The sequence below is a fragment of the Neoarius graeffei genome, chromosome 2 (assembly GCF_027579695.1).
Source record: "Neoarius graeffei isolate fNeoGra1 chromosome 2, fNeoGra1.pri, whole genome shotgun sequence".
Classification (NCBI taxonomy): Eukaryota; Metazoa; Chordata; class Actinopteri; order Siluriformes; family Ariidae; genus Neoarius; species Neoarius graeffei.
The window spans coordinates 56,080,178-56,102,712 of record NC_083570.1 but is presented as its reverse complement, the minus strand read 5'-3'; the positions used below and the strand labels follow the sequence as shown (position 1 = coordinate 56,102,712).

At 43.6% G+C, this 22,535-nt stretch overlaps 1 protein-coding gene across 2 annotated transcripts in view; it reads left to right on the top strand.

Annotated features, from left to right (window-relative positions):
• slc25a22a (solute carrier family 25 member 22a) overlaps positions 1 to 22,535 on the top strand; it is a 62,737-nt gene that overhangs the window by 27,186 nt on the left and 13,016 nt on the right. Inside the window, exons 2-6 of one of the 2 annotated variants that reach the window (XM_060914463.1) lie at positions 10,910 to 11,057; positions 11,250 to 11,375; positions 11,505 to 11,560; positions 13,427 to 13,517; positions 17,241 to 17,298. In XM_060914463.1, coding sequence (XP_060770446.1) covers positions 11,038 to 11,057; positions 11,250 to 11,375; positions 11,505 to 11,560; positions 13,427 to 13,517; positions 17,241 to 17,298 — 351 coding nt within the window. In that variant the 5' untranslated portion in view covers positions 10,910 to 11,037. Of the gene's footprint in view, positions 1 to 10,909; positions 11,058 to 11,249; positions 11,376 to 11,504; positions 11,561 to 13,047; positions 13,243 to 13,426; positions 13,518 to 17,240; positions 17,299 to 22,535 lie in introns of those variants that run through there. The other variant, XM_060914464.1, reaches the window with a different exon arrangement.

Below are 22,535 nucleotides of genomic sequence, written 5' to 3'. Positions count from 1 at the left end.
GTTTGTAAATGTACAGTTAGGTCCATATATATTTGGACACTGACACACATTTTTTTTTTTTTTTACCTGTTTACTGAAACATATTCAAGTTATAGTTATATAATGGACATGGACATAAAGTCCAGACTTTCAGCTTTCATTTGAGGGTATCCACATTAAAATTGGATGAAGGGTTTAGGAGTTTCAGCTCCTTAACATGTGCCACCCTGTTTTTAAAGGGACCAAAAGTAATTGGACAATTGACTCAAAGGCTATTTCATGGGCAGGTGCGGGCAATTCCTTCGTTATGTCATTCTCAATTAAGCAGATAAAAGGCCTGGAGTTGATTTGAGGTGTGGTGCTTGCATTTGGAAGATTTTGCTGTGAAGAAAACATGCAGTCAAAGGAGCTCTCCATGCAGGTGAAACAAGCCATCCTTAAGCTGCGAAAACAGAACAAACCCATCCGAGAAACTGCTACAATATTAGCAGTGGAAAAATCTACAGTTTGGTATATCCTGAGAAAGAAAGAAAGCACTGGTGAACTCATCAATGCAAAAAGACCTGGACACTCACAGAAGACAACAATGGTGGATGATCGCAGAATAATTTCCATGGTGAAGAGAAACCCCTTCACAACAGCCAACCAAGTGAACAACACTCTCCAGGAGGTAGGCGTATCAATATCCAAATCTACCATAAAGAGAAGACTGCATGAAAGTAAATACAGAGGGTTCACTGCACGGTGCAAGCCACTCATAAGCCTCATGAATAAAAAGGCTAGATTGGACTTTGCTAAAAAAGCATCTAAAAAAGCCAGCACAGTTCTGGAAGAACATTCTTTGGACAGATGAAACCAAGATCAACCTCTACCAGAATGATGGAAAGAAAAAAAAGTATGGCGAAGGCGTGGTACAGCTCATGATCCAAAGCATACCACGTCATCTGTAAAACACGGCGGAGGCAGTGTGATGGCTTGGGCATGCATGGCTGCCAGTGGCACTGGGTCACTAGTGTTTATTGATGATGTGACACAGGACAGAAGCAGCCGGATGAATTCTGAGGTATTCAGAGACATAAAGCCAAAGCAACCCAGGAGTTTATTAAAGCAAAGAAGTGGAATATTCTTGAATGGCCAAGTCAGTCACCTGATCTCAACCCAATTGAGCATGCATTTCACTTGTTAAAGACTAAACTTCAGACAGAAAGGCTCACAAACAAACAGCAACTGAAAACCGCTGCAGTAAAGGCCTGGCAGAGCATTAAAAAGGAGGAAACACAGCGTCTGGTGATGTCCATGAGTTCAAGACTTCAGGCAGTCATTGCCAACAAAGGGTTTTCAACCAAGTATTAGAAATGAACATTTTATTTACAATTATTTAATTTTTCCAATTACTTTTGAGCCCCTGAAATGAAGGGATTGTGTTTAAAAAATGCTTTAGTTCCTCACATTTTCATGCAATCATTTTGTTCAATCCACTGAATTAAAGCTGAAAGTCTGAACTTCAACTGCATCTGAATTGTTTTGTTCACAATTCATTGTGGTAATGTACAGAACCAAAATTAGAAAAATGTTGTCTCTGTCCAAATATTTATGGACCTAACTGTATATATGAAGTTAGAATTTGAAGCCTGCAACACACTCAAAAAAAAAAAAAAGAAGAAGTTGGGACAGAGGTAAAATAAGACTGAAAAGTTTATAGGCTCTAACACTATTCTGGAAGATTCCACAATAAACAGGTTAATTGGTAACATGACTGAGTATAAAAGGAGCAGCACCAAAGGCTCAGTCTTTGCAAGCAAGGATTGCTCATGGCTCACTCATTTGTTCCAAAATTTGTGAGAGAACTGTTAGTCAATTCAATGTCAGCGACGTCTCTTCTTGGGAAGTCCATGCTTATTTTAGCAGGATGATGCCAGGCCTCATTCTTCCCAAGCTACAAGAGCATAGTAGTTTCATAGACACAGAGTGCGTGTGCTTGACTGGCCTGCTGCCAGTCCAGATCTGTCTCCTACTGAGAATGTATGGTGCATCATGCTATTCAATTTCATGCAGAAATGCTGGCGAATTCTCTGGGCCTGAACTCATCTCAGATGGACTGACAGTGGAAACGTGTGGTGTTGTTGGATGAGTCCACATTTCAGCTTGCTTTTGGGAAAACCAGACATCGAGTTTGCAGTGCCAAAGGTGAACACGACCATCCAGTTTATCAAAGAAAGGTGCAAAAGCCAGCATCTGATGGTATGGGGGGCATCAATGCCCATGGCATGGGTGAGTTGCATGTGTGTGAAGGTACCATTGATATATTGGGGCGTATATTGGGATTTTAGAAAGACAACACCTCTTCCCTGGAAGTCCATGCTTATTTCAGCAGGACAATGCCAGGCCTCGTTCTGCATGGGCTACAACAGTGTGGCTTCATAGACACAGAGTGAGTGTGCTTGACTGGCCTGCTGCCAGTCCAGATCTGTCTCCTATTGAGAATGTATGTGGCATCATGAAGAGGAGAATCAGACAACGGCGACCATGGATTGCTGAGCAGCTGGTCTTGTATCAAGCAAGAATGGACAAAAATTCCAATTGCAAAGCTGCAACAATTAGTATCCTCAGTTCCCATGTGATTAAAACGTGTTATTAAAAGGAAAGGTGATGTAATATAATGGTAACAATGCCTCTGTTCCAACCTTTTTTGAGTGTGTTGCAGGCATCAAATTCTAACTTCATTTATATTTACAAAATGCAATTAAGTTGGTCAGTAAAACTATTGAAAATCTTTTCTTTGTACTTTTTTCAGTTAAGTAAAGGTTCACGTGAATTAACAAATCGCAGATTTTTGTTTTTATTGCATTTTGGAAAATATCCCAACTTTTCTGGAAAGGGGGTTTGTGCATTGCAAAGGGAAGTGACACAAATAATAAATTAATATGAAAATTTTTAAATCCTGTTACTGAAACAGTAATTTCTGAACAATAGTGTATAAGAGAGTAGAGACAAAATACAGGACTTTGTTTTTACAAAATGCAGTTTATACTGTAGCTCAAAGCTTGTGACTGGGAACAATGTGATTGTAGGGAATGAACAGTTTTAGCTGAAATAACTGCAATCAGGTCGTTGTGAGATCATTGTGACAGTTGCTGGGAATGTGCAGTGCAATACGTCACTTAATAGTCAAAGTTCAGAAAAGTTTCTTAACTGTTTCAAAGCTCATAGTGCACTAATAAACTCTAACACACACCCTCCTTTCTCACTCCAAGGTTTATTTCATTCTAAAGCTGCTTCCTACCTGTGTTATCTGCGCTCTTGCTTATCTGTTTCTGTTTCAAGTGGACCCATGTGTTTGTAATTGTGTATTTTCTTTTTTTTCTTTCTTTCGCTGTGGAACTGCGTCGAAGGGTGTGCGAGTTAATTCAAGTGTCTTTTTTCCTACAGTTGCTGAAACAGTTTCAAGATCTGGTAGGTCTTATTCTTTGCATTCATTGACTGACATTTTCTGAGTAGGAGCAATTTCAACACACCCACCCACCCATCCACCCACACTTAAGGACAGTTCTGTTGGTAAAGATCACATTGCGTAACATTTGAACACACTGACCTTGCAAACACTCAGGTTCTGTGTGAGTGTGCTGCTGTTAGCACATCATTACCTCTTTATTATTACTGATTATTCATATCCTCTTGAGACTGGAATTAGAAATGAATGTGCCATTGACTTACTACCGTGAGCTGGATATCGCTGTGCTTTAACAAAGAACTCTGTATGTTCATCTTGTTCTTCTAGTACCCCATCATGTTGGCTGCGACTGACTTATTTTACTGCATGGCTGAATTCTCAAATCCGATTGGTCAGAAGGTTTGGATTAATTTTCTGTAACAGCAGCCCTGCCTGTAATTCCGTATCGCAGGTTTATATTGCTCCTGTGGGTTCACCACCCACAGAGGTAGCAGTAGGGGTTTGGTGCAGTGTGGATTGGGTGGCAGTTGAAGGCAGGGGCCTCGACGACCTGATCCCCGGACACAGCGGCTGGCTGTTGGGACATGGAATGTCACTTCGCTGGGGGGCAAAGAGCCTGAGCTTGTGCGGGAGGTTGAGAGGTACCGGCTAGAGATAGTCGGGCTCACCTCCACGCACAGCTTGGGCTCTGGAACCCAGCTCCTCGAGAGGGGCTGGACTTTCCACTTCTCTGGAGTCGCCCGTGGTGAGCGGCGGCGGGCTGGTGTGGGCTTGTGTATAGCTCCCCAGCTCAGCCGCCATGTGTTGGAGTTTACCCCAGTGAACGAGAGGGTCGCCTCTCTGCACCTTCGGATTGGGGAGAGGGCTCTTGCTGTTGTTTGTGCCTATGGGCCAAATAGCAGTATAGAGTATCCGGCCTTCTTGGAGTCCCTGGGAGAGGTACTGAGGGGTGCTCAGACTGGGGACTCCATTGTGCTACTGGGGGACTTCAATGCTCACGTGGGCGACGACAGTGATACCTGGAGGGGCGTGGTTGGGAGGAACGGCCTCCCCGATCTGAACCCGAGTGGTGTTTTGTTATTGGACTTCTGTGCTAGTCACGGTTTGTCCATAACGAACACCATGTTCGAGCATAGGGGTGTCCATAAGTGCACGTGGCACCAGGACACCTTAGGTCGGAGGTCGATGATCGACTTTGTAGTCGTTTCATCTGATCTCCGGCCCTATGTCTTGGACACTCGGGTGAAGAGAGGGGCTGAGCTGTCAACTGATCACCACCTGGTGGTGAGTTGGATCCGCTGGCAGAGGAGGAAGCTGGACAGACCTGGCAGGCCCAAACGTATGGTGAGGGTCTGCTGGGAACGTCTGGCTGAGCACTCTGTTGGGGAGGTCTTTAACTCCCACCTCCGGGAGAGCTTTTCCCAGCTTCCGAGGGAGGCGGGGGACATTGAGTCTGAGTGGACCATGTTCTCTACCTCCATTGTGGACGCAGCTGTTCGGAGTTGTGGCCGCAAGGTCTCCGGTGCCTGTCGTGACGGCAATCCCCGAACCCGGTGGTGGACACCGGAAGTAAGGGATGCCGTCAAGCTGAAGAAGGAGTCCTATCGGGCCATGTTGACCTCCGGGACTCCTGAGGCAGCCGACGGGTATCGGCAGGCCAGGCGTGCTGCAGCTCGGGCAGTTGCGGAGGCAAAAACTCGGAACTGGGAGGAGTTCGGGGAGGCCATGGAGAAGGACTATCGGTCGGCCTCGAAGAAATTCTGGCAAACCGTCCGGCGCCTCAGGAGGGGGAAGCAGTACTCTGCCAACACTGTTTACAGTGCGGGTGTGGAGCTGTTGACCTCGACTGGGGACATTGTCGGGCGGTGGAAGGAATACTTTGAGGATCTCCTCAATCCCACCGTCATGTCTTCCACTGAGGAGACGGAGGCTGATGACTCAGAGGTGGACTCGTCCATTACCCAAGCCGAAGTCACTGAGGTGGTTTGCAAGCTCCTCGGTGGCAAGGCACCGGGGGTGGATGAGATCCGCCCTGAGTACATCAAGTCTCTGGATGTTGTGGGGCTGTCTTGGTTGACATGCCTCTGCAACATTGCGTGGCGGTCGGGGACAGTGCCTCTGGAGTGGCAGACTGGGGTGGTGGTCCCTCTTTTTAAGAAAGGGGACCGGAGAGTGTGCTCCAATTATAGGGGAATCACACTTCTCAGCCTCCCAGGGAAAGTTTACTCCAGGGTACTGGAGAGGAGAATTCGACCAATAGTCGAACCTCGGATCCAGGAGGAACAATGCGGTTTTCGTCCTGGTCGCGGAACACTGGACCAGCTCTATACCCTTCATAGGGTGCTCAAGGGTTCATGGGAGTTTGCCCAACCAGTCCACATGTGCTTTGTGGATCTGGAGAAGGCATTCGACTGTGTCCCCCGTGGTATTCTGTGGGGGGTGCTTCGGGAGTATGGGGTTCGGGGCTCTTTGCTAAGGGCTGTCCGGTCCCTGTACGAACGGAGCAGGAGTCTGGTTCGCATTGCCGGCAGTAAGTCAGACCTGTTCCCAGTGCATGTTGGACTCCGGCAGGGCTGCCTTTTGTCACCGGTTCTGTTCATAATTTTTATGGACAGAATTTCTAGGCGCAGCCAGGGGCCGGAAGGAATCCTGTTTGGGAACCACAGGATTTCATCTCTGCTTTTTGCGGATGATGATGTCCTGTTGGCTTCTTCAAACCAGGACCTTCAGCATGCACTGGGGCGGTTTGCAGTCAGGTGTGAAGCAGCTGGGATGAGAATCAGCACCTCCAAGTCCGAGGCCATGGTTCTCGACCGGAAAAGGGTGGCTTGCACTCTCCAGGTTGGTGGAGAAATCCTGCCTCAAGTGGAGGAGTTTAAGTATCTTGGGATCTTGTTCACAAGTGAGGGAAGGATGGAGCGTGAGATCGACAGGCGGATCGGTGCAGCCTCTGCAGTGATGCGGTCGCTTTACCGGTCCGTCGTGGTGAAGAAGGAGCTGAGCCAAAAGGCGAAGCTCTCAATTTACCGGTCGATCTACGTTCCGACTCTCATCTATGGTCATGAGCTTTGGGTAATGACCGAAAGAACAAGATCGCAGATGCAAGCGGCTGAAATGAGTTTCCTTCGCAGGGTGGCTGGGCGCTCCCTTAGAGATAGGGTGAGAAGCACAGTCACTCGGGAGGATCTCGGAGTAGAGCCGCTGCTCCTCCACATCGAGAGGAACCAGCTGAGGTGGCTCGGGCATCTTTTTCGGATGCCTCCTGGACACCTCCCTGGGGAGGTGTTCCAGGCATGTCCCCCCGGGGAAGACCCAGGACACGCTGGAGGGACTATGTCTCTCGGCTGGCCTGGGAACGCCTCGGTGTTCTTCCCGAGGAGCTGGCCGAGGTGTCTGGGGAAAGGGAAGTTTGGGCTTCCATGCTTAGACTGCTGCCTCCGCGACCCGGTCCCAGATAAGCGGAAGAAGACGAGACGAGGTTTATATTGATGCACTTGTCCTAAAACCTTCTCGTTTCTATAGTAGCAGCTTATTCACAGCAACTCGTGGGAGATACGGTAGAATAATCTCATCATAATAAGTAATGAGTTTATTTATTATGTTGTTGTTTCACAAATAAAACTGTGTAAACATAGATAAGCTGGAGGCTTCCGAATGTGGAAGGAGAATGACTGAACGCTAAAGTACAAGAAGGAATTTGTTCAGAGGTTCTAGGTAGGAAACAATAGCAGAAGAATGGAGAGATAAGAGAAAGGCAAGGACTGGGCCAAAGGACAAGGTCAAGAGAGAGTTCAGGAGGAGAGGAGAAAGAGTGGGACTAGTGTCAGCATATTCCACTCTCAGGAAACCTGTGCAGTAAAAAACAGAGCAATGAAATAGAGAGAGAGAGAGAGAGAGAGAGAGAGATGGTGGTGATGAGATTGGAAAGAGAGAAATATGACTGAGCATAAATGGTAACAGGAAAGCTGGAGGAATGGGTGAAAGTATTTAAAGAGAGAGGGGAGGAGATGGAAGGGTAAAATGATTGGTTGTAGGGAGGGGTGGAAAGACTGCCAGAGTGAAACACCTTCCAAATGCGTAGTTTCACATCTGCGCAGCATCAGGGCCAGAGATTTATGTGGTTCGCTGCCAAGTTACACTTGTACTGGGCACTCAGCTACACTGTGTGAAACTCCAGAATCTTAACCATACAGAATAAAACTCGAAGCTTCTCAAACAAATTTCAGGAATTTTACAGATTAAAACTTCAGAATCTTACAGAATAAAACACCAGAAACTTCCAGAATAAAGTTTCGGAATTTTAGAAAGTAAAACTTACAAAACAAACAAAAAATACAAAATTAAAAAAGAAAAACACTCAAATCTGTGAGAACAATTTATTTTTATTTTTTGGAACCTCCCTTACAGAAAAACCACATGAACTTCACATGTGATTTTTCACATGTGGTAACATGTTTTCCACATGTGCGCTATATGGTAGCACATGTTACAAAATCTGATGCCATGTATTCCATGTGATCACATGGGAAATACATGGGAAATTCATGTGTTTTTTTTCTGTAAGGGTTTACAGAATAAAACCTCTGAATTTTACAAATTAAAAGTTGAGACTCCATCTATCCATTATCTGTCGCCGCTTATCCTGTGCAGGGTCGCAGGCAAGCTGGAGCCTATCCCAGCTGACTACGGGCGAAAGGCGGGGTACACCCTGGACAAGTCGCCAGGTCATCACAGGGCTGACACATAGAGCCAAACAACCATTCACACCTACGGTCAATTTAGAGTCACCAGTTAGCTCTAAATTGTTTAGACTCATCAAGACTAATTCTTTAGAAGCTTCCAGTATAAAACTATGGAATCCTCCAGAATAAATGTTTAGAATCTTACAGGATAAAACTCCACAATTGTCCAGAATATTTTGTTTTATTTTTAAAGACGAAAACTACCGTAGAATTTTGCAGGATATACACTACCGTTCAAAAGTTTGGAGTCATTTTGAAATGTCCTTATTTTTGAAAGAAAAGCACTGTTCTTTTCAATGAAGATCACTTTAAACTAATCAGAAATGCACTCTATACATTGCTAATGTGGTAAATGACTATTCTCGCTGCAAATGTCTGGGCTTTGGTGCAATATCTCCATAGGTGTATAGAGGCCCATTTCCAGCAACTCTCACTCCAGTGTTCTAATGGTACAATGTGTTTGCTCATTGCCTCAGAAGGCTAATGGATGATTAGAAAACCCTTGTACAATCATGTTAGCACAGCTGAAAACAGTTGAGCTCTTTAGAGAAGCTATAAAACTGACCTTCCTTTGAGCAGATTGAGTTTCTGGAGCATCACATTTGTGGGGTCGATTAAATGCTCAAAATGGCCAGAAAAATGTCTTGACTATATTTTCTATTCATTTTACAACTTATGGTGGGAAATAAAAGTGTGACTTTTCATGGAAAACACAAAATTGTCTGGGTGACCCCAAACTTTTGAATGGTAGTGTATGTATGGTTAGTCAAAATTATTTTAACACTGAAATGGTAGAAACCATTTATTTGGTCTCGTCCTGCAAATCATTCTGCAAACTTCTGATGGACTACGGTTGGCGAACCATACACTTCCATCAAGCTTGCAACCACTTTTCTTTGCTCCAGCATTAATCTGTCACCCATGGCATACATCTATCTGCAGGAGAAAAATAATCCATTCTTGAATAAAACTCTAGCATCTGCAGAACATATATTTTTTATTTTACAGAATAAAACTTTTGACTCCAAGAATAAAATCTCTTGGGCGGCACGGTGGTGTAGTGGTTAGCACCATTGCCTCACAGCAAGAAGGTTCTGGGTTTGAACCCAGCAGCCGGCGAGGGCCTTTCTGTGTGGAGTTTGCATGTTCTCCCCGTGTCTGCGTGGGTTTCCTCCGGGTGCTCCGGTTTCCCCCACAGTCCAAAGACATGCGGTTAGGTTAATATGGGACGGCCTTGGGCTGAGGTGCCTTTGAGTGAGGCACCAAACTCCCAACTGCTCCCCGGGCGCTGTTAGCATGGCTGCCCACTGCTCTGGGTATGTGTGTGTGCCCACTGCTGCAGATGGGTTAAATGCAGAGAGGAATTTCACAAGTGTGTGATGAATAAAGTTGTGCTTTCTTTCTTTTGAATTATACAAATTAAAAGTTTAGATTTTTCTAGATTAAAACTCAGAATAAATCTTTGGAGTCTTCCAAAATAGAATCTGCCACTGGTTGTACATCATCTTTTCTGTAGATATACATGCTTGCTCACTGCCCCCTATATTTCATTGATGGGTTTGTAAGCTTCATGTGTTTTGTTGGTTTTTAATTTTCATAAGAATAAAGTGTGTTGTCGTCATGCTGGTAACACATATAGAGTGCGTGTTGTGGATCTATCCGAAGGTTAGGACATGTGAATTCAGGCTTACCGCTCTTCAGGAAAACTTTAGAAACACAATGTGCCCATTAACTAAAAGCTGTTGGTCAAGTGATTGATTTTCCCAGGATGATGGACACAGTTCAGTAGTTTGCATGTAGTTTCATCCAAGTTGAAACAGCAAGATGCATGACTAAATAGAAAAAAAACCCAAAACCCGGGGCGGCACGGTGGTGTAGTGGTTAGCGCTGTCGCCTCACAGCAAGAAGGTCCTGGGTTCGAGCCCCGTCGCCGGCGAGGGCCTTTCTGTGTGGAGTTTGCATGTTCTCCCCGTGTCCGCGTGGGTTTCCTCCGGGTGCTCCGGTTTCCCCCACAGTCCAAAGACATGCAGGTTAGGTTAACTGGTGACTCTAAATTGAGCGTAGGTGTGAATGTGAGTGTGAATGGTTGTCTGTGTCTATGTGTCAGCCCTGTGATGACCTGGCGACTTGTCCAGGGTGTACCCCGCCTTTCGCCCGTAGTCAGCTGGGATAGGCTCCAGCTTGCCTGCGACCCTGTAGAACAGGATAAAGTGGCTAGAGATAATGAGATGAGAATGAGAAACCAAAACCCAATTCTGATTGTATTGATGTGCTTCCCTGTTTGTTGAAAAGATTGTAGCATTTTATAAGCATTATAAACATTAAGTCTGAATCTGGGTTTTGGGTTTAAGAGGCAGAGAAAATCAGTGATCACTTGGCATGTGTCTTGTAGATATTCAGGGATTATGTCTGAAATTAATAAGATATAGTGGACATTTGACTCGATTGCTTAGTGATGTTGCCAATAAACTCAAAGATTATATTAATATCGTGTTAAAGATTAAAAAGGGGAAAAGGGGCTCTGTTAAAAATCTATTTGAATGCTTTGCAGTTACCATGCAGTCTTCCAGAGATCTGAATGCTCTCCAGTGAAAGACAATAGATGAAATCACTGTACGAGTTGGGTATGCTGTGTGTGTGTGAGAGATCTATTCCTAGGCACAAATGTCGAGGTGGTGGCTGAGAATACTGTGTTCTTGCCAGGTTTAAACCCCCTACGTCTGTGTGTCTCTCTTAGGTACCCTTGGTCAATGTGAACACGCACACTGAAGCCCTACTGACGAAACAGGATCACTAAAGGACATACAAACAGATACTAAAAACAACCCTCTCTAACAGACAATAAAGAGGCGTGGGCCGACCTAAATGGCTGACAAACAGATCAGGTAAGCACAACTCCCATCTTTTCCATTTAACATGATTGAATTATTGATATACTGGATGATGGTCTTTTGTGTTGAACCTGGACCAACATCTCCTCTGATTCTTCACCCCTTTCCTTAAACCCTTCTTGCTCTTATCACGACTATTAACATTGCCTTGTCTTCTGTCTCTTCTTGATTCATTCTTTCGACCAGTTTGCCTGCCAAGTTAATAAATGGGGGTATCGCTGGCCTGATTGGCGTCACCTGTGTATTTCCTATTGACTTGGCCAAAACCCGCTTACAGAACCAGCAGAATGGCTCTCGCCTCTACACCAGCATGTACGTTTGGACACAACCATACAGAATGAACACAGTGTAGTGTTTTCACATTCTCTATTCCCTAATGATGTTTTCTGTGCCTGTGTGTCTCTGTGTTCTTTTGGGTTGATTTCTGTTTATGCTGTGCAGGTCAGATTGCCTTATCAAAACCATTCGCTCAGAAGGATACTTTGGGATGTACAGAGGTGGGTGTTCTAAAGTTCCAAAGAATACAAGGATTGCATGAAACCAAATTTCAGAGATATATGAATCCTCCATCGCGGTCTTAATGAAAAACTCTGCCGGGTCTGATCACCCTTTGCAAATAGGTTCTTACCAGAGAACTAGGCCAGTGCTGGCAAGAGACCAGAGATTAATCTACTGTTTAGGTTTCATGATGGTCACGCTGCGTCTTGGCTGATTCCCACAATTCTCTATTACGTTCTTCCTCCGAGGCACCTGAAGCCAGCCAACCACATCTTTTTGAACTGCTGCTCATGCAATATCAAGGGATAGTGTAACACACTTGGAGGAAAGTACAATCTCTTTACTTATACCTGCATGAACTCACAGACCTAGATTAACGGGGAGACAGAGTACGCCACCCCTCCCTCCCTGAATGCATGACCAGTTTTACTCTTTTGGACTCCTGGCCACGGATGTCTATGGCATCGTTGGGATTCAAACTTCCCAAGTTTCCCAGCCTCCTGATGATAGGGCGAAGTTTCAGAAGTCTTTCAGATTTCATGCAAATCTAAACCACCAATTTTGACTTGAAGTTGTTTGAGTAAATTAAGCTCTGCCCCAGTAGTTGGTATGGTATGTGGTAGCCATATTGTTCAATCTCAACAGCAAATGTTATGAAGACACTCCAATTGATGATGCTCAAGCGTAAACTGATCAGACTCTCTCAGAGCTGGATGGGCGTGGCTTAATTCTAATGAGCTCATATATGATTTAGTTAATGCAGAACTATGAGAAACGAAACAACCCAAATGCACCATCTACAACCTACAAACTCCACCTGCTACGCAGTAGACCCTTTCCTTTGGTCCTTATGCTATTACTTTCAAGACCCTCCTTCATACATGTCAACCTTTGGTCAATCAAACCTGTATAACCAACCTCCAAAATCCGTATTTCCCTTATAAAATCCGTATAAGATGCAAATTAAAATAATTTACCTAAAATTTGAATGATAATTAACAATGATATATCCAAGTTACTTTTTATTCAATATTAATAACAATAAACCTTCAGAATGAATACAAAGCTCCAATGTTCGACAAAAACACAGTGTCACTCTAATGTTCTGAATTGTACTCCATGACAGCTTTTTTTAGCAGTCTGCACCAATACCTCACTAGGCTGCATGTCACAGCAAATGTCTGTGTTGATCTTGCCGGAGTGCCCATTCAGAATCTTTTCAGTCGCTATTGAAAGTCGCTCAGGTGGAAATATGCATTTCAAACAAAATGTTACTTCCCGGTTGGCGGGATTCTCGCAATGCGGTGTGCGCATGATCAAAAGTGGAACGAAGCCTCGCTACCACAAGATAACGCGCGATTTCATAAGACTCTTTACTGGCTGTCTGTGCTTTATGTGGTGTACAGTACGTTTGTAAATGTTATGCGCTCTTTTATCATCGTGGGAATTGATTATAGCTCGAAATAAATATTGAAGTTTTTTAAAAGAATCCGTATAACTTTATTTGTACGCCCGTATACTACGTTTATTGAATCAAATCCGTATAAAATACGGACATTCCGTATAGGTTGACATGTATGCTCCTTTCTGATGTTAAAGCTTACATAATCATTTTCCAGGATTATGATCATCCACTTGACATCGAAAGTGGAGAAACTTGGTGTGGACATTGGAACATATGGTACATAAATGATTAAATTTTCACGATATTTACTAATTCGAAAACAAGCACAGATTTATGTTTGCAGGGGCATTCCATTCTGCATTTTAACAACTTACTTTTAACTAAGCAGGTTATTATGAGCTTTGGCATATTTATTTATGCAATTGATAGTAGAAGCGTCTTCCCTCTATGGTGTGTTCAGGTGCTGCTGTAAACTTAACTCTTGTTACTCCGGAGAAAGCCATAAAGCTGGCTGCCAATGATTTCTTTAGGCATCATCTCTCCAAGGACGGGTGAGGCACAAATACACACACGCACACACCCACTCATTGTGGCACACATTGGCAGTCTTGTGTGCAGCTGCACAAATGCATGCATGCACAAAAGAAAGTCAGAGGAACAGTTATCCTTCATGCACACAAGCCTGCCTTTATTGTACATGCCTACGCTGTAGAACATCTGGAATCACTTGCTCATAAGGGAAGGTGTAGTATTGCACAGTGTGGCCTGCTATTGTATGTCACGACATTAATATTAAACACAGTCTGTTCACCAGCACTACCCAAAAGTCTCTTTTCAAAACAACAGACCACTCAAGCTTCATTGTTCAAATTGCACGTTGGTGCATATCTCCATAGTGACCAGAAACGGGGCCAGTAAATTATTGACTTGGCACAATGTGAATTATTAATTCAGGACTGCACGTGTACTTGTGAGTGAGTGTGTGTTGTCTGCATGTGCATGTACCAATGTGTGTGTGAGCCAATGAGTATGTGTATTATTTGAATACAATATATAAAATATTTAATATTCAAATGCATTAACATTTATTATGAGCTTGTAATGATGTCAGACATGAAATCACAAAATGTTATCGTTTCATCTCCATTTTTATATTTCAGAATTTTATTTATTTTTCCACCATCTTCATGCAATAACTTTTTTTTTCTCCATTTCAGACACTCCAGCAAAATTAAGCTCTAAAATTGCCTCTATGTACGAAATATCATAATAGCATTGTGGCACCCTGATAGTGCACTATACAGTATATCCAGTACAACACCATTTATTCTAACCACATTCAGTGGATATAAGCAGTCGCGCACACTGATTGGCTACTCTACTACTAGGATATCAGCTCATATACAGTACAGTTAGGTCCATATATATTTGGACACTGACACAAATTTTGTTTTTTTACCCGTTTACTGAAACATATTCAAGTTATAGTTATATAATGGACATAAAGTCCAGACTTTCAGCTTTCATTTGAGGGTATCCACATTAAAATTGGATGAAGGGTTTAGGAGTTTCAGCTCCTTAACATGTGCCACCCTGTTTTTAAAGGGACCAAAAGTAATTGGACAATTGACTCAAAGGCTATTTCATGGGCAGGTGTGGGCAATTCCTTCGTTATGTCATTCTCAATTAAGCAGATAAAAGGCCTGGAGTTGATTTGAGGTGTGGTGCTTGCATTTGGAAGATTTTGCTGTGAAGAAAACATGCGGTCAAAGGAGCTCTCCATGCAGGTGAAACAAGCCATCCTTAAGCTGCGAAAACAGAAAAAACCCATCCGAGAAATTGCTACAATATTAGGAGTGGCAAAATCTACAGTTTGGTACATCCTGAGAAAGAAAGAAAGCACTGATGAACTCATCAGTGCAAAAAGACCTGGACACTCACAGAAGACAACAGTGGTGGATGATCGCAGAATAATTTCCATGGTGAAGAGAAACCCCTTCACAACAGCCAACCAAGTGAACAACGCTCTCCGGGAAGTAGGCGTATCAATATCCAAATCTACCATAAAGAGAAGACTGCATGAAAGTAAATACAGAGGGTTCACTGCACGGTGCAAGCCACTCATAAGCCTCAAGAATAAAAAGGCTAGATTGGACTTTGCTAAAAAACATGTAAAAAAGCCAGCACAGTTCTGGAAGAACATTCTTTGGACAGATGAAACCAAGATCAACCTCTACCAGAATGATGGAAAGAAAAAAGTATGGCGAAGGCGTGGTACAGCTCATGATCCAAAGCATACCACATCATCTGTAAAACACGGCAGAGGCAGTGTGATGGCTTGGGCATGCATGGCTGCCAGTGGCACTGGGTCACTAGTGTTTATTGATGATGTGACACAGGACAGAAGCAGCCGGATGAATTCTGAGGTATTCAGAGACGTACTGCGTGCTCAAATCCAGCCAAACTGATTGGTCGGCATTTCATAATACAGATGGACAATGACCCAAAACATAAAGCCAAAGCAACCCAGGAGTTTATTAAAGCAAATAAGTGGAATATTTTTGAATGGCCAAGTCAGTCACCTGATCTCAACCCAATTGAGCATGCATTTCACTTGTTAAAGACTAAACTTCAGACAGAAAGGCCCACAAACAAACAGCAACTGAAAACCGCTGCAGTAAAGGCCTGGCAGAGCATTAAAAAGGAGGAAACACAGTGTCTGGTGATGTCCATGAGTTCAAGACTTCAGGCAGTCATTGCCAACAAAGGGTTTTCAACCAAGTATTAGAAATGAACATTTTATTTACAATTATTTAATTTGTCCAGTTACTTTTGAGCCCCTGAAATGAAGGGATTGTGTTTAAAAAATGCTTTAGTTCCTCACATTTTTATGCAATCATTTTGTTCAACCCACTGAATTAAAGCTGAAAGTCTGAACTTCAACTGCATCTGAATTGTTTTGTTCACAATTCATTGTGGTAATGTACAGAACTAAAATTAGAAAAATGTTGCCTCTGTCCAAATATTTATGGACCTAACTGTACCATGAGTGTCAGAGTGCAGGCACTTATGGATCCAAGCATAGGGGAGTTCCAGGGCTTCATGAACTGCAGACTGAGCCAAATTGAAGAGCAGGAATTGTAATAATAATAATATATGTTCAATTTATACAGTGCCTTTCTCAAAACCCAAGGTCACTTTACAATAATAGGCAGAAAAAAAAGGAATTGTAATCGGGAACCGGGCAGAGGTCGATCAATCAGCAAATGGGGCAATGTAGGGAAAACAATGAAACGCAGTCGAGACCAAATGTAAACACTGGTCAAACACAGAAAGTCAGGTAAGATTAGACACAGTAAGGTTAGGCACGGAACACTAAACAATACTTCGCAACGTCAGGGAATGAGAGCTGAGCTTATATAGGCGAGGTGATGATTGCTGAATGGGAGACAGGTGATGTCAGATAACAGAGGGCGCTGTGACTCTTGGGGTTTGTAGTCCAGCGAGGCCATGTTTGGAGGCTGCTCCGAACTTGTGTTTTCAGTGCCGTTACTGACAGTGAGTAGAGAAAAACAAAATGGCGGAGCGTGTTGCTGAACCAACCGAGGATGAAATAAAAACTCTACTTGAAAACAAAACCTCAAAAAATACAAAAAAAAAGCGCAACAAAATATGTAATAAAAGTATTTGATGGAAAGAACGTATCTTTTTTAAAAAAAAATTCAAGAATCTTTATTATCGCATTTTTCACAAATTGCTCCTGTCATTTTGCCGGTTTGCTTACATTCTAAGCGGAGATTATTTTGTTGGACGTTTTGAATAAGTTTTTATTTATCGAATTTACAAAAAATAAAAATGCCCTGTTTTCTCAAAATCCAGTGAATGTGGATAGAATAAAACAGTTATTCCACTCAATCTCATCGTACATGGCTTATAGTCGACTCGGCGCTACGCACCTCATTGGCTATCAGCTCATGTACGACTCGATTTTGTGGAATAACTGTTAAATGTTCAGTTCCTGTTGGATAACTTGAACATTTGATTGTGTACATATTATAAATAAAAGTGTAATGACTGTTGGACCGATGTGATTCATAGGGCTTATTTCACTGAAGTGTTCTTCTTTAGATATAACATAACCAGATATTGACCACATGGTCTTACTGGAACGGTAGGTTCAATTCAGCTTAATGTTTTTTAAATTTGTGGCCTTGTGTATTTATCTCACCTTCTGTCCCATTCTCACGTGCTCATTCATCTGTTGTGTGTTTCAGGCAAAAGCTCACACTGTTTAGAGAAATGCTGGCAGGCTGTGGTGCAGGTACATGTCAGGTCAGTGTACACACACACACACACACACACACACACACGCCTTTGATTATCCGTTTATTTTAAGATCCCTGTGCATGAACAGCTATCTTTATCCTCTCCCTTTAGATCACAATACTAGACATCATGTGGATTAACTTGTCTTGACCACACAGGCTGCTATCTGATACACTACCAATTACATTTTACCCAAAATCCCGTCAACCTATGAATGCTCAGGGTGAGACGTGAGGAACGGACAACAGTTACATACAGGGTTTTCCATGTGATGGGAAACTTCTTTGGGTGACTCTGAGTCTGTGCGCAGAATTGGCCCTTTTCCTGTTAGTGACTGCATTTAAACATGCTCTCCTAGAGTATGTCATGTTCATCTCGGACCAGATACATACAGTGGTGCTTGAAAGTTTGTGAACCCTTTAGAATTTTCTATATTTCTGCATAAATATGACCTAAAACATCATCAGATTTTCACACAACTCCTAAAAGTAGATAAAGAGAACCCAGTTAAACAAATGAGACAAAAATATTATACTTGGTCATTTATTTATTGAGGAAAATGATCCAATATTACATATCTGTGAGTGGCAAAAGTATGTGAACCTTTGCTTTCAGTATCTGGTGTGACCCCCTTGTGCAGCAATAACTGCAACTAAACGTTTCCGGTAACTGTTGATCAGTCCTGCACACCGGCTTGGAGGAATTTTAGCCCGTTCCTCCGTACAGAACAGCTTCAACTCTGGGATGTGGGTGGGTTTCCTCACATGAACTGCTCGCTTCATGTCTTTACACAACATTTCGATTGGGTTAAGGTCAGGACTTTGACTTGGCCATTGTAAAACATTAACTTTATTCTTCTTTAACCATTCTTAGGTAGAACGACATGTGTGCTTAGGGTCGTTGTCTTGCTGCATGACCCACCTTCTCTTGAGATTCAGTTCATGGACAGATGTCCTGACATTTTCCTTTAGAATTCACTGGTATAATTCAGAATTCATTGTTCCATCAATGATGGCAAGCCGTCCTGGCCCAGATGCAGCAAAACAGGCCCAAACCATGATACTACCACCACCATGTTTCACAGATGGGATAAGGTTCTTATGCTGGAATGCAGTGTTTTCCTTTCTCCAAACATAACGCTTCTCATTTAAACTAAAAAGTTCTATTTTGTTCTCATCCGTCCACAAAACATTTTTCCAATAGCCTTCTGGCTTGTCCACGTGATCTTTAGCAAACTGCAGATGAGCAGCAATGTTCTTTTTGGAGAGCAGTGGCTTTCTCCTTGCAACCCTGCCATGCACACCATTGTTGTTCTGTGTGTTCTCCTGATGGTGGACTCATGAACAGTAACATTAGCCAATGTGAGAGAGGCCTTCAGTTGCTTAGAAGTTACCCTGGGGTCCTTTGTGACCTCTCCGACTATTACACGCCTTGCTCTTGGAGTGATATTTGTTGGTCGACCACTCCTGGGGAGGGTAACAATGGTCTTGAATTTCCTCCATTTGTACACAATCTGTCAGACTGTGGATTGGTGGAGTCCAAACTCTTTTGAGATGGTTTTGTAACCTTTTCCAGCCTGATGAGCATCAGCAATGCTTTTTCTGAGGTCCTCAGCAATCTCCTTTGTTCGTGCCATGATACACTTCCAGAAACATGTGTTGTGAAGATCAGACTTTGATAGATCCCTGTTCTTTAAATAAAACAGGGTGCCCACTCACACCTGATTGTCATCCCATTGATTGAAAACACCTGACTCTAATTTCACCTTCAAATTAACTGCTAATCCTAGAGGTTCACATACTTTTGCCACTCACCGATATGTAATATTGGATCATTTTCCTCAATAAATAAATGACCAAGTATAATATTTTTGTCTCATTTGTTTAACTGGGTTCTCTTTATCTACTTTTAGGACTTGTGTGAAAATCTGATGATGTTTTAGGTCATATTTATGCCGAAATAGAGAAAATTCTAAAGGGTTCACAAACTTTCAAGCACCACTGTAGCCGATTAACGTATCTTGTGATCTCGACAGGAAAAAAAAACATGGGAGACTTGAATGTTTGCTCTTTTGTAGCCACCACTGAGGAGATAAACAGACATGTCACATGTGAAAGAGCTGCTCAGGAGAGACTATGCAGCGTATAATGGTCTTAATTACAGCTGGCTGGCTCTGCTAAGTGTGTACATGTTAATCCCATGGCAACCACATCCTGACATCTCCTCTAGAGAAAATAAGTCCTATGTAGCCCCTTAGGGGATTACTGAATGACCTTTATTCTGGATGTTTTGCGCATGAGGAGACTGGTATCACTGCCGCATTAGTTTTCGAATACAACCCCAAATTGGAAAAAGTTAGGAAGGCATGTTGAAATTGAAATTAAAACCGAAAACAATGCTTTGTAAACAATCTTTGGCATGTATTGCACTCAAAACAATATAACAGCACATTATTTGATGTTTGACCTCATTAATTTTATGTTTTTTTCAAAATAAACACTAATTTCATTGTTGATTCTTACAACATATAAAAAAAAATTGGGATGATAAAGCATTTATCACTTTTTAATGTTGCCATTCCTTCTCACAACATTTAAAAGATGTTTAGGGACTAAAGACACCAAGTGATGGAGTGTTTCAGGTGTTATTTTGCCCCATTCTTCCTGCAAATAATTCTTAAGCTGTGAAACAGTACAGGGTCGTCATTTTCATATTTTTTGTTTCAAAATTCGTCACGCATTCTCTATTGGGGACAGAGGGGACAGGTGTCCTCTTCTTCCACAGCCGTGCCTTTGTACTGTGTGCAGAATGTGGTTTTGCATTGTCTTGTTGAAATCTCCCTGGAAAAGATGTCGTCTTGAAAGCAGTATATGTTGCTCCAAAATCTCAATGTACTTTTCTACATTAATGCTGCCATCACAGAAGTGTAAGTTACCTTTGCCAACGGCACTGACGCAACCCTGGCTTTTGGACTTATTGTTGGTAACAGTCTGGATGGTGCTTTTTGTCTTTGGTCTGGAGCACACGGTGTCCATTTCTTACAAAAAAGGCCTGGAATACTGAGTTGTCTGACCACAATACATGTTTCCACTGTGTGATGGTCCATTCCAGATGACTCTGAGCCAAAAGAAATTGATGGCACTTTGGGACACAGATAATATAAAGCTTCTGTACTGTTGTGCTTGACAAAGGTTTGCCAAAATAATCCCAAGCCCATGTGTGGTTATATCAGCTATGGACCCTTTTCACGTGACGTCACGACAAACACGGCCGCCATTTTGGACATGTACTACCAGTAGTTTGCCACAGCCAACATTGAGGAACGGCAGCAAAGAAAGTTTTTACTTTCAGCAAGACTTCCATCATGCCACTATATTGTTGTGCACCTGGATGTAGTAACCATCAACAAACAAGGCAAGGTTTATCATTTTATCAGATCCCGACGGAGAAGATGGATAGCGGCCATTAACAGATTGGCAGCCCTCGGCATACCAACGCTTGTGTAGTGACCACTTTGTTGGAGGTAAGACAAATAAAATTAGCCAGAAAAGGCATTACATTGCTGTTAACATTCTGTGGTGGCGAGTGTGTAACCAAATAGGTTAAAATAACCCATTGTAACCTCTTTGTTCTTCTGTAGTAGCTATTGTTGACTAGCTAATGTCAACAACATACTAGCTAGTTACGGTAGCAATGTTTACGTTCAGTCATTTGGATGACTGTTAAAACCTTTCAGTCTCAAGTTTTTCCTTTACTGTATTTACTAGTTTACTGTAATTATGATCCGGCAGCTATTTACACCGGATCCAGTGTAAATAGCTGCTGGAGCCAACGTCTGAGGTTCCGGAGCGCGCTCCGGCTTGCTCCCCCTCAAATTAAGCAGCGCGCTCCGGCTTGCTCCCGGAGTGCTCCGGCCGAGGTTCCAGAGCGTGCTCCGGCTTGCTCCCCCTCAAATTAAGCAGCGCGCTCCGGCTTGCTCCCGGAGTGCTCCGTCCGAGGTTCCGGAGCGCGCTCCGGCTTGCTCCCGGAGTGCTCCGGCCGAGGTTCCGGAGCGTGCTCCGGCTTGCTCCCCCTCAAATTAAGCAGCGCGCACCGGCTTGCTCCCGGAGTGCTCCGGCCGAGGTTCCGGAGCGCGCTCCGGCTTGCTCCCTCTCAAATTAAGCAGCGCGCACCGGCTTGCTCCCGGAGTGCTCCGGCCGAGGTTCTGGAGCGCGCTCCGGCTTGCTCCCCCTCAAATTAAGCAGCGCGCACCGGCTTGCTCCCGGAGTGCTCCGGCCGAGGTTCTGGAGCGCGCTCCGGCTTGCTCCCCCTCAAATTAAGCAGCGTGCTCCGGCTTGCTCCGGAGCAAGCCGGAGCGCGCTGCTTAATTTGAGGGGGAGCAAGCCGGAGCGCGCTGCTTAATTTGAGGGGGAGCAAGCCAGAGCGCGCTGCTTAATTTGAGGGGGAGCAAGCCAGCGCGCGCTGATTAATTTGAGGGGGAGCAAGCCGGAGCGCGCTCCGGAACCTCGGCCAGAGCACTCCTGGAGCAAGCCGGAGCGCGCTCCGGAACCTCGGACGGAGCACTCCTGGAGCAAGCCGGAGCTCGCTCCGGAACCTCGGACGTTGGCGTGTATGTGTATGGTGATGGGTTTTTAACGACATAGGTATACAGATCATGTGGGCCGAAGTCAGGTAAAGACGAGGGCTTCGTGTATTTCTGTACGTCAGTGAACAATCCTGGTGGAAGCAGGTAACCATCGTTCTCTAAGCCTGCTAACCTCAATTTTTGCAAATACCTCTCCCTCTGCTCGCCCTGTAAATGCCCTACGTCGCTGGATAGTGAAGGTGTTTTCTGCATCTCGCTCCTTTTTCTTTTATGTTTTTCGTTTGTCGCCTTCCTTGCATTCAAACTGATTCGAGCTGAAGTCCACTACATGTCCAAAATGGTGGTCGCGTTTACGAAGGTCACGTGACTGAAAAGGGTCTATAGATGAATGATGGTTCTTGATGCAGTGGCATCTGAGGGATCGGAGATCACAGGTGTTCAGCTTAGGCTTGAGCCGTTGCCCTTTACACACCGAAATTCCTCCAGATTCCTTGAATAGTTTAATGATCTTGTGCACCGTAGAGGGTGAAATATTAAAATCCCTTCCTATCTTTCTTTGAGGAGCATTGTTTTTAAACATTTCAATAATTTTTTCATGCATTTGTTGATGAACTGGAGATCCTCAGCCCATCTTTACTCCTCAAAGACTAGGCCTTTT